The 12,159-nt window shown below is 35.9% G+C and overlaps 2 protein-coding genes across 6 annotated transcripts; one reads left to right on the forward strand and one right to left on the reverse strand.

Moving 5' to 3' along the window:
* Positions 1-1,044: 1,044 nt before the first annotated feature.
* LOC132055302 (uncharacterized) lies at positions 1,045-5,173 on the forward strand. Its single transcript, XM_059447039.1, has 5 exons — positions 1,045-1,244; positions 2,143-3,061; positions 3,482-3,577; positions 4,157-4,293; positions 4,734-5,173. Exons 1-5 carry the CDS (start codon positions 1,045-1,047, stop codon positions 4,900-4,902), a joined length of 1,521 nt encoding a protein of 506 aa, XP_059303022.1. The 3' UTR covers positions 4,903-5,173.
* A 1,107-nt stretch (positions 5,174-6,280) lies between these two features.
* LOC132055303 (exocyst complex component EXO70A1-like) lies at positions 6,281-11,384 on the reverse strand. Of its 5 annotated transcripts, none has more exons than XR_009414555.1 (4): positions 10,745-11,384; positions 9,823-10,037; positions 8,141-9,612; positions 6,281-6,624 (listed from the first exon to the last, which is right to left on the reverse strand). XR_009414555.1 is itself a non-coding variant. In XM_059447041.1 (3 exons), exons 1-3 carry the CDS (start codon positions 11,139-11,141, stop codon positions 8,329-8,331), a joined length of 1,896 nt encoding a protein of 631 aa, XP_059303024.1. In that variant the 5' UTR covers positions 11,142-11,384; the 3' UTR covers positions 7,988-8,328. The 5 variants fall into 5 exon arrangements, 1 of the variants encoding a protein (XP_059303024.1); XR_009414553.1 differs by having other exon boundaries at positions 8,108-9,612; XR_009414554.1 differs by lacking the exon at positions 6,281-6,624 and adding an exon at positions 6,683-7,334 and having other exon boundaries at positions 8,108-9,612.
* Between the last annotated feature and the right edge of the window lie 775 nt (positions 11,385-12,159).

The following is a 12,159-nucleotide window of genomic DNA, read 5'->3' on the forward strand; positions in this document are numbered from 1 at the left end:
GTCGATTTTTATTCGGTTTGGTTAAATTTTCGTTTGATTTTGATTTTAACTTAAAATCGTAACAATGCTAGTATAAATAACAATTTAAACTAATCTAGGCAGTAAACTGGAGTACGGGACAAGTGACAATTAATATTGATGATGATAGTGACTTCGATACGGAGGTAAACTGAGGGTAGTTTGGTTCGTCTTTTAAGAGAGTTAATTCGTGTATAAAATTCAGTATAGTAGAGTACATTGTTTGGTTGGTGTTTTAAGGAGCGTCGGTCTTTGCATAAAATCTTGCATAACATAATGTAATGTTTGGTTAGGATTTTACTTCTCTTTATGCATAATACCTGCATAAGTTAATCAATAAATTTATATTTAATTTTATGTGAAACAAAATACAGAATCAGTATTGTCTGTGCTTGGATCGAATTAATAAAATGAACAAAGGTACACTAATTACTTATGATTTAAAACCTTTTCAATTCCTAAATTATACTAGGTATGTATAATGAACAAAACATCCAATAAAAAGTAATTATTAGATCACTAATTTATGCATTACAAACCTCACATTATTATCTTTTATAAAATTAATCTTTTTGTTACTAATTCATGAATGATTAATCCCTTAGTTTGGCTTTCATCCAAACGACCCCTTAATTATATCAAACAGATAAGGATGAGCTGAGCCTCTTTTTTCACCTTTTTCTCTATTTTTTTTTTCTCACGTTCCTTATTTTTAAGGTACACATGCCAGCTATAGACATAGAAATTCAATTTTATACTACTACAGTAGAGAATCTGCCGCCGCGGTATAATAATTTATTTTCTGATTTTTTTAATAATATAAATTAAAAATAAAATAAAATATCTTGTTGCATTTAAATGGTAACTGAAAATAAAGAATCATTTGATGGGCGTAAACATTACACAAGCTATACCTGAATTAAAGGAATATTTATTTAGGAGTGAATAAAACGTAGTCGCTGGTGGGTCTGTGGAGCAAGAGCAGCAGATCTACTGAGCATTTGCACTGATCTGTGAATTGGGCAAATGTGGTCAATTGAAGCATTAGGAGTAGTATTCCTTGTATGGTTGCTCCATGTCAGTGAAGCTTCAGTGCATGACTACAGTGGGGAGAAATTCGTGAGCAAGGGCAATGCTTTTGTAGTCCATGGAGGTAGCGAAGGAATTTACTCCTCTCTTCCTAACCTCACTCAATCATCTCCTTCTAACACCGACTCTTTCATTCGGTAATAATTACTCTCTCCACTCATTTTTTAGATCTATCATATGACGAATAGTTCAATGTATGTAGACGTAAAAACTGCTAGTACTAGTTAGTAATATTCACCATCTTATGTTACTATCCACTTCTTCATCCGGTAATTTACGATGCAATATATCGAGATCTGTTGTCATGTCATTTTTCTTTAACTATCTATGTCGTATAACTCTATGTTTTAAGGTTAAATTGCAAGGATCAGAGATTTTTACTTAGATAGTAAAGCTACTAGTGTTGTTCTGCTTAATTCGGGTATGTGTAAGTTACCTAGTAGGATTGCGAAAGTATAAAATGTACTGCTACAATTGAAGGTAAATTTACATTGGATTTCTGCTGCTAAAAACATAGCTAGCTCAACCATCAATGTTTATCTGCTCAATTTGGATTTGTGTAGTTACCTAGTTAGTAATATTCTCTAAGTAGGATGTGATGCATCACGAAAAAGCCTAATTTTTAGCGCTACTATCAAAGTGGTGTCGTCTTTTATTTTCTGCTGCTAAATGCAATTGTAGCTCAACCATCAATGTCAAATTCTTTTTGTTAATTCAGATTTTATGTATGAAAAAATCCATAGTTGGGTGAAAGTGGATAAATGAATTGTGATCATATTAAGTAGTTCGTAGGCCGAATACAACAAGATGGATATTGAGCATGGATTATTTTTAAAAAAAACACTTTTGTGCTGCTTCTTCTTTTCTTTTTAAAAAAAAAAGAAAATTCATGCTCAATGAAAATTAATGAGCTTGTTCGTGCTCTTATGCATTTTCTGGTTCATGCCAGACTCTGGAAATGAATATGATTGTTCATGTTTTTACTCAGTTGCGTGTAGGGGTCTGTAGATTTCTGACCTTTCTCATATTTAACAGGTTCGAAAAGATTGTATTTCGGAGGCCAAAAGAATTCTCAAACTTTAGCTCAGACCCAATTCATGCAATTGTTTTTGAGGTGGATGATCGAGAGACAATTGGGGGCTCTGCCTATGGTGGCCAAAGAGCTGTTTGTTGCACAGCAGATCTTGCAAAACTTGGAGTTTGTACACAAGGGCAAATCATTCACCGTCCATCTGCTAATAATCCCGGATGGCCTAAAGTTTTTAGTGCCTCATTCAGCAATGATGGGGTTGATGTAGCATTGCAGTCAAGATCAATCCCGATTACAAAAACTGGGATGTATAATGTGTACTTTATTCACTGTGAACCAAATCTTAAGGAAATTACTGTTGAAGGGAAAACCATATGGAAGAATCCTACTGGTTACTTACCTGGTAGAATGGCTCCTCTTATGAACTTCTATGGGTTCATGTCTCTTGCATTCGTGTTACTTGGGATCTTTTGGTTTTCGCAGTATGCAAGATTCTGGAGAGAAATTATTCCTTTACAAAATTGTATTACACTCGTTATAACACTGGGCATGCTTGAAATGGCATTTTGGTACTTTGACTATGCTGAATTCAATGAAACTGGAGTCAGGCCCACTGGTACCACTGTATGGGCTGTGACTTTTGGTACAGTGAAGCGCACAGTTTCACGTTTGGTCATTCTGATGGTCTCTATGGGCTATGGTGTCGTTAGACCTACCCTAGGTGGTCTCACCTCAAAGGTCCTTTTGCTTGGAGGAACATTCTTTGTGGCTTCTGAAGTGCTTGAACTGGTAGAAAATGTTGGTGCTGTCAGTGATTTATCAGGAAAAGCAAGGTTATTTTTTGTAATTCCTGTGGCATGCTTGGATGCTTTCTTTATCCTTTGGATATTCACCTCCCTGTCGGCAACTTTGAACAAGCTTCAGGTACATTGGCGACTTCTGTTTTTCACTTTGATTCCATTTGCTAGTTTAGAGAAGGTTTTTGTTTCTGTACTTCTTACTAGCTTCAGGTCTTACTGCGTGAGCAGAGATCTATAGGTGATAGAAGTTCACATTCTTACCATCTGTGTTGATATTAATACACTTCTGGCTGTTAAGCTAAGTAGCTCTATGTTATATTGCATATTATTGCAATCATGAAGTTCGTTCGAAAAGGTGTAGTACTGGTGGCTTTTTGTTGGGTGTAGTGCCTAATTCTTGCAATAAAGGAAAGCTTTTCTCCTTTCCTTCTCTTGGGGCGTTTGGGGCTGGGGTTGATCATGATATGATGTCATTCGGTTATTAGTATAATTCAATTTAAGCTCCATTAGTGCTAATTCAGTTGCTGGATTTGGGATCTGACAGGCTAGAAGGTTGTTGGCCAAATTAGACATTTATCGCAAGTTCACAAATGCATTGGCTGTCGCTGTTATTGTATCTGTTGGATGGACGTGCTACGAGGTAATTTTCAATTTCTAAATGATGTGGCTGGTTCTTTAGTTAAGTTACTTTTGTCAAATATCTTTGTTGCCTGTTCGAAGAGTCCGACTTAATAAAGGGAACCTGTTATAAGGACCTTATTGTCAACTGGTCTGCTTGAAGTGAACAGGGTGACTTTTGTAGAATTACTTAACATCAAACAGAGAAACATGTATAATCCACCAAATTTGGCCTGCAATGCAATTCTCTGGAGAGGGCACCTAAATTTCCAATAAATTTGGAAAGTAAAAGCATAACTAGGCCCTTCAATGTTGAGTTGCAATCACTCTGTTATTCACGTTCATTTTCATATGTTTTAGGCCAGGTGAATGTGTCAAAGCATCATAAATCAAATTGTTTTTCTCCTTGAATTCTTTTTAGCTAGTCAAGAAAGAAGCCTTGACAATCTATAGATTCTTAGTTTGCCATTTGCCTCAACTCCATGTGGTACCTTCGAGAGAAAGGATACCTACTAGAAATTAAGTGTAATCACGTCTATAGATTCTTAGTTTGCCATTTGCCTCAACCCAATAACCATTTTTTTTTTTACCCTTTTGGCAGCTATACTTCAAGTCCACTGATGTGTACAATGAGCGATGGCAAAATGCCTGGATTATTCCTGCCTTCTGGCAAGTGCTATCTTTCTCTCTCCTTTGCATCATCTGCGCTCTTTGGGCGCCATCTCAAAACTCCATGAGGTATTACCCAGCTTCTATCTTATTATGCACATATATGCATTTTACAGAGTTCTCACAGCCTGGTAGAATAATTATGATAAAAGCTCTTGATGTACTATTTGTTACACTTCTAGTTCCAATCATTTCATCATATCTGCCTCTGAACGTGGTATCCATGCCAAGTGTTGACTTAATCAGTGTGTAATTTGGTGCCGCTTTATATTTTTGGGTTTCTTAGAAACAAGAAAATGGGATCCAAACCTTCATTGTTTATCTTTTCCTGTACTATTCTGTTCAAACATCTCATAGCATCTTTCTATTTTCATCACTATAAGAAGTCAAAATATCCAAATGGCGAGTCTTACTTACGGTAATAGCTGGCTATAATGGCTTTATTTTTGGCAATATTCATTCTATTGCTCAACACTAACTGGTTTATTTTATACGCATACACATAACAGATACGCCTACTCCGATGACGGTGAAGAGTTCGACAAGGACGTTACATTGACGCTCATAAAGCCCTCTCCTCTGCTGCCAAAGGATGTTAGAAGCCAACCTGAAGTGAGGCCAACACTGGGTAACAATGAGTTATCTAATGGTGATGAAGTAGAAGACAAGACAGAGTAAAGCAAGACACAATATTTGGTAGTATGGTAAAGAAAGGTACCGTCAGTTGGGTAAATTGTTGTTAGAATCATGTAATCGGTGTTGTCTGTATAAAAAGTAAGAAGGTTAATCAGGAGAAGGCCATTAGTTAAAACGAATTTGTAGTTGTTGTTCCTTAAAAGTCACGTTCGTTAATCTTATAAGATGTTACATCCATGGTACAATTAATTAGATAATAGCTTGTCTATCTTCCAATTATATTCTTATATTTAAAGAGGTAATACTTCCCCTACTTGTGGACCAAAACCAAATATTAACTCTTTTTTTCCTCCTGTATCATCAAAATGGCTTCAATAAATTGGAAATTTCACTTATGGTCGACGTCTGGCGGGTCCCTGATTTGGGAATCAAAAGAGATATTCTAGATCTTGGATGTTGATTTTGACTTGGATTTGCTTGTTGATATTAAGCCTCGACGGTCCCATTTGCATCTTTTATTGATTTTTTGGTACTAGACTAGGAATTAGCCCTTGAAGGTAACATAACTACGTGGCAAAGAGATATCCAGGAATCAGCTATGATTTTTCATTGGAGTCTCAAAACATAAAAAATTACCTGAGCTTGGTGTTCATATTAAAACTATATTAACTTATTATAGTTGAGTGATACAGCTCAAGGTACGTTTTTTTTTTAAATTGAGGCTGGGGGAAGGGGATTACAAAGTGGAGAATCAAATCTTCACCAACAAAGTGAAATTCAGGTAGAACCAACTATGCATCACAAGGTCATGTACAGTGGATAGCCTTCAGTTATTTCACTTTATATGGTCACTTGTTTTTGCTGTCTAAGTTAGCATACTTTCTGTTACTGGCACTCGTTATTGATTTTCGGTGATCATGCAAAAACCTCCTCAGGAGTACCAGAAATTGATACCAACTTTTTTTCGTCGTTGTTAACAAATTGCTTGCTAAATTCGCCGTCCTTGGAATCCATAGCTTACTCTTTTCTTTTTTAAACATTACAACAATTTTGTTGTAGCGTGAAAGAACAGAGAGAATATAAGACCAACAATGTTATATGTGAGTGAATGTTGAGCCGTTAAGTCGTTCATTTACAAGATAAGTGTAACAGAGATGCAGAAATTAAGATGCTATGTGGTTATTACGAGATAAAATAATATTAAAGATAATTACATTCACCAGAAAGTGCAAGTAGCACATATCAAGGATAATACGACAGAAGGTTGCTTGAAATGGTTTGGTTATATAGGCGTCAATATCCGGTTGCATTGTTTAGTATATGTGAAGCTATGGTGAGTGAAAATGTTAAAAGATAAGATAGACCTAAAATCACATGAAAGGAAGTTATCTCGAAAGACCTGTAATCTTTTAGAATTTATGGAATAAAAAGATCTATATAGGCGTAGACCAATCAGTTGGAAATATGTTCAGTCATGTTAGTAAAGATCTATACTAGTTGGGTATAGTGGCGTGATTGTTTTGTTGTTATACCCCTAAAGTCCAAAGGTTATACAGAAAGGCACACCCCTTATTATGGTTTCTTTTTTACTTCCTTTGGGTCCATTGTGACCCTTGGAGCTCATTCAATAATGGAACATGCAGGCTCTTTTCTAAGCAGACAAATAAGGACCCACGAGAATTGAAAAGTAGGAAGAGATGTCAAATAGATGGCAGATGAAGCATCACACTAGTTGAACTTCCAAATTTAAAAGATCCAGTTTTCCTGCGTTGAAAAAGACACAAATTAGGTCTCTATCACTTTTAAATTCAAGTCAGAGGAATAGACAACACCCACACTCAATCTTCCTATTTTCTGTTGAGACAGAAGAATGAACATTGAACATGGCACTGAGACAGAAGAATGAACATTCAACATGGCACGAGAATTATTAGTTTGAAGAATCTTTCGTAGTTAACTCATCATAAATGAGAAGGGTCATTTTACCAAGTACTTTAAAGAGGCAATATCAGCCAAAGTGGAAAAGAAAGAAATGGATCTTTGTAACAGATACCCAAGTTTTGCAGTATTCAATCTACAAATGACAATTGAATATAATCGAAATTAAACATCTTGATCTGAAAAAAATCCGACATTTCTTGCCATTAGGTAAGAATAAAAGAAAATTTCTACAGTGGACACAGATTACCACATTTGAGGATACACAAGGATTCAAGATCCTACAGGGATCTACCAACAAGCTAGCATGTACAATGAATAGCTAAGAAAATGAATTGTGTCTCCACAAAAAGATTCTGCACCCTTGACTTAGTTCTTTTTCCTTTATATAATACATTATATGTTGGAAATGGATAATTAGAACGGGGAGTACATGGTGAGTGAAGAGGTAGCAAGAAGATGTGTAACATTGGAAGGCACACCTTGTAAGTTTTGACCCTCAGATACAGCAGACTTCAAAGTTTCAAACAGAAGGCCTGTCGAGATGAAACATTTGGAGGACAGACAACAAGGATTGCATGAATCTGTTGCCTTTTATCTACCGGATTAATGAGATGCTCCTTGTCGCTTGTAAGCACAGATTAGCCACTTCTATCATGCCAGTGTAGCAAATGGGGAGTTTTTTCTAGCTTACAAGAACAACATTCATGATATATGTCCAGTTCAAACATTCCATGATTGAGAAAATCATGTCAACGAAACTAATTATTACAGTAGCTTTTACCCAAGACAGCTAAATAAGCACCACTGCACCAGTCGTCTTAGCTGAGAAAATAAAATAAGTACGAACTAACAGTAAACACTACCAAGGAATCAGCAATGTCATATATCAATCAGTGAGACAACTATTCATGCCCCACGAATTTCCAGCGTAAAAAATTGAAAATGCACGGAGAGTTGTTTCATTTCACTTAGAAAGAAAAGACTTGCAGACAATTAGAAGACAGCATTAAGCAGCTATTGCTCAATTTCAAGTCTTTAAAATCGTAAGACCATGATTTTATTTATCTTTGAGTAAGAAGTTCTATCACATTCTTGATTTAGGATAAACATAGAAGAGGATATTCCCACGGACAAAATCCTTAACACTGAAAAAGTCATGCAAGATAAACTAAATTCTGGACTCAAGTTAACAAAATCATGATTATGATAAAATTTTCAAGAAAGTGAACCAATACAACAATTCAGATATGGACAAATTGAAACAAACTCTAAAAGTATGGAAGGAATACAACAACAGCATGCTTACAGGGCGGAGCACCCAGAGGCAGGAGGCACTGACCCTTCTTGATAGATACAGCTGATCTTCCCGAAGTTTTCAGCAGCCCATCACCCTGGAATACTACAAATGAAAGCACAAACTCGAGAAACACCAGAATGCCATAACCTCAGCCCCTGAATGACTCTATTAAAAAAAAAAAAAAATTCAAAGAATATCCTAAAGTACTAATTCTTGAAACTAATGTTCTTTCACTGAGATCTTCTCCTCAAGTGCTGTGACACAGCGTACCCCTCAAAGAAATCCAGGACAGCATTCTCTAAGTCCTCCACAGTATACTTGATATAGTTTTCTGGATGCCTTCCGCTTTCTATATGGCTCCTGAACCGTCCAAGAAATGATCTATAGGCAGGAATCAACTTTTCGGATATGGAAATACGCAGCTCCTCCCTGAGCTGTGTATCTGGTATCAACCATGTGGACTGAGTCCTGTGAACCTCTTCAAACAAGGCGTTGAACGACTTGAACCGCTCTCTCAATGCGCTCTTGGACACCCCTGATGAAAAACTGCCACTCACATGTAATCCCTCATCTCTCAAACAATGCAAAACCCTCACCCAGGTTGCTCTCTGGTAACAGGTAGCAGCTATCCTGAATTTCCCCGTTAATTTTCTTACGTAATTATCCGCAATCATTTCCCCCAACTCAGGTGACCCTTTAATCTTCTGAACAATATAATGCACATTGTTCATCATGAATAAATGAGCTAAAGAGTTATCTCTATAGTGCTTAGCCTTACCTTCCAAATTGAACTGCAAAATGACAATAATCCAAATCAAATGAAGCGCTAATGGAGTCTGCCCTTCTAGCTCCCCGAAATCCATATCAGGGGTATTAGGATCATTTGAGTACCTTGCTCCCGTCGATGGCTGTGAAACAATCAATTCACCCATTGTCTGCTTATAGTCCGAAATTAGACTTATATAGTTCATGACATACCTAGTTAAGGGATGAATCGTCCCTCCAGGGACGGGAACTTTCGAAGGTTCACGAAGCACTGCATTCTCGAATTCCGATAATATCCCTCTAGCAGCCTCCCCTAACCTAGACAATATCTCTACTGCTTGAACTCTAATAGATTCTGAAGATTTTGACTCGAAAACAACTTCAATATCAGGGAGTAAATCCGATAAAGCATCATGAAGATCCAATATCTTAAACAACTTCTCAGGCGATCGCCTGCTAATGCTAATAGCTTCTGCGAAATTGAACAGCTGTATTGCTGGTCCTTTAATAGTCTCCATAAAGCAAGCATCATCAGTCGCCGTGCCCAAATCCTCGAAGATTTGCTCACATAGTTTCTTCTCGCTAGCAAAAAGCATGCGAACACATACTTTTGCAGCTCGTATCCATCTTCGGATCTTCGTTTCCAGTGTCTCCCAATCAAGTCTCTGGATATCTCCAATGCTCAGCTTCTCTATTCCAAGCTTTCGGAAGCTCGAATCCACGGCGGACTTCCGTACACTACCGTATACCTGCAAGAGCGTCTCAAAAAAATTAGTGGCTAAGGCCAACTTTTTAATCTGAGTCCTCAAATATATACACATACACCAAAAAATCAGTATTTGCCTATTTGTTTTTGTTTTTTCGTACTTGTTGTTTCAATGCAGCATTCTTAAATTGTTTGGGCTTCAAAATTTCGGAAGCCTAAAGCAAAGGCTTCACTAGCCTCACCCTTGAATTACCTGAATACACTCTCGGAGATATCCAGCAGAAATCATTCGCTCGGCGATACTTCGGAGATCATCTATTGCTTCGGACGGCATAAGATCAACTTCGCGGATACTATTAGTAGATCGATAGCTGCTAGTGCTACTCTCTTGATGATCCAACTCCTTAGTGAACGAATCATCGTCAGTGGAAGTCAGAGATGGATCCAGGATTTGAAGTTTATAGCTTCCTACAGTAGTCTCAAATTAATTTACAATAATAACTGAGTTCACAATCAAATGTTTATAAAATTGAGATAATGGTCAAAAACCATCTAAACTATCACTATTTCGTGAGTTTCCGACCTGAACAATCAGGTCCGTGAGTTTCTTACCTCAACTATCACCGCCTATTTATCAAACACACCTCAACTATCAGTTGTTCAATTTTTCTACGTGGATCCTTGAGATAGGAAAAGTGAACAACTTTCGTGCCTAAACTATCACCTACTCCCTCCGTCCCAAAAAGATTGTCTTTCTTTCCTCATTAGTTTATCCCAAAAAAATTGACACATTTCTATATTTAGAAACAATTTGACTTTATGAGATGATTTATAGTCAAACAAATATTTAAGGCTTATTTTGAACCACACATTTCAAAAGCCATCCTTTATTTTTTAAACTCCGTGTCAAGTCAAACTAAGACAATTTTTTTAGGACGAAGGGAGTACTATTTATCAAAACACAATTCAACTAGCAAAAAGTAAACAACTGATAGTTGAGATGTGTTTAGACAAATAGTTGTTAATAGTTCATGTAGCAAACTCGCACAGCTGATAGTTCAGGTAGGAAACTATTAGTGATAGTTCAGGTGTGTTTTTGACTAAAATTTTAATTGAAATTTTGAATACATATACAGAGTAGGAGCAAAAGTTACTAGGTTCTCAGGAACTGGTACCTGAAGAACTGGATCTGCCCTTGGTAGGAGTTTCATTGTAATCTTCTTCAGGCAAATTGAATTCACCAGAGTTGACTGAAGAAGGAGTAGGATCAATTAACGAATCAGCTTCAATTGCACTTGTATGAGCAATAAGTATATTACGAAACTCATCTTCAAGTCTAGCCATAGCGATCTGGATCGCACTATTTGCTTTATCATGATCGTTGGATAATGTTGTAGACTCCATTGACCGTTGGATTTCATCAACGGCTTGTAAATAACGATCGATCTCGTTACGATCGCCGTTAAATATCATTTTTTCTCTTGCTTCTTCTGATACTGTTGAGTCCCATCGGAGAATTATTTTTTCAGCTGATTCGAATGCTATTACTGTGTCGTTTTCTGGTGGTTCCATTGATAAGAATTTTATCCAATTTTAGAAATATGTGAAAAGGAACAAAAAGGATTTTAGCTTTTTGGTGAAGAAGATGCAGAGAACTGTAATGATGAAGAATCAAAAATGGAACCCCGAGAATTTTATCATATGAGTATTAATTTATTAGTTTCAGGCAGGGGTAATAATAGAAGATTAGTTACTGTACTGTTGTTACTATTTCTCGGGTTAAAAGTTTAACTTAGGTGTTTTGTCTGAATTTAGACTAAACTCGACTTCATTGCGAATGGATCTTTGAAAATTCCAATAGCTCAACTTATGTTTAATTGATAACAGCACATATGGTATTTCGATTATTGATAAATTCTTATTTTATACATTTGATCTTCAATAAATTGAAATTGTTTTTTTGGCTCCTTTATTTAGTAAATATATTATATTTAAAAAATTTAAGAAATATATTTTTATCATCTATGGAGTAAAGAGAAAATTTTAACATAACACGTGAATAATTAAATGGTGGAACAATTGGTATCTATTGTAAATTTGTGAATTTTCACAAACCAATAGTTTAAAAGTACATGGTTCAATTAATTTAAGATCAAATGTATTTTGTCAAATATCGCAACGACTAAAATCAAAATTTATCAACAATGGAAAGACCAAAAATGTTAGTATTAACCATCTTATATTTTGTTTTTTCTTATTTTTATCTCAACGTAATAGTATGGTTGAACCTTTATTTAATTTGTCATCTATTCTATGTCAGATTAATAGTTATTTAAAGTACGACGAATTCATCTCGTAATATGGATGTTTGTGATTTTAAATAACAGATGTAAACAGCTACTATTAATTATCAATTGTATTCTAATTACTACATGCAAAATAAGAGGTAAAACAAAATGAAACAGAGTAGTTGAGTTTATCAGATAGTCAATAAGTTGAAAATTTCACCAAATTTTACGAATAAAATTAAGTGATTCATATAAGCTAGTAGTAACACATTGTATCTGGTTGACTTAATTTTGAAAAATTT

Source organism: Lycium ferocissimum, chromosome 5 (genome assembly GCF_029784015.1).
Source record: "Lycium ferocissimum isolate CSIRO_LF1 chromosome 5, AGI_CSIRO_Lferr_CH_V1, whole genome shotgun sequence".
Classification (NCBI taxonomy): Eukaryota; Viridiplantae; Streptophyta; class Magnoliopsida; order Solanales; family Solanaceae; genus Lycium; species Lycium ferocissimum.

Excerpts from the sequence above, each read along its gene's own strand:
- LOC132055303 (XM_059447041.1), bottom strand. The coding sequence starts at position 11,141 with ATGGAACCACCAGAAAACGACACAGTAATAGCATTCGAATCAGCTGAA. Across the intron at positions 10,038-10,744 it reads GGGCAGATCCAGTTCTTCAG|GAAGCTATAAACTTCAAATC; the intron begins GTACCAGTTCCT and ends AGACTACTGTAG. Across the intron at positions 9,613-9,822 it reads ATCTCCGAGAGTGTATTCAG|GTATACGGTAGTGTACGGAA; the intron begins GTAATTCAAGGG and ends ACGCTCTTGCAG.
- LOC132055302 (XM_059447039.1), top strand. The coding sequence starts at position 1,045 with ATGTGGTCAATTGAAGCATTAGGAGTAGTATTCCTTGTATGGTTGCTC. Across the intron at positions 3,062-3,481 it reads CAACTTTGAACAAGCTTCAG|GCTAGAAGGTTGTTGGCCAA; the intron begins GTACATTGGCGA and ends GGGATCTGACAG. Across the intron at positions 3,578-4,156 it reads TTGGATGGACGTGCTACGAG|CTATACTTCAAGTCCACTGA; the intron begins GTAATTTTCAAT and ends CCCTTTTGGCAG.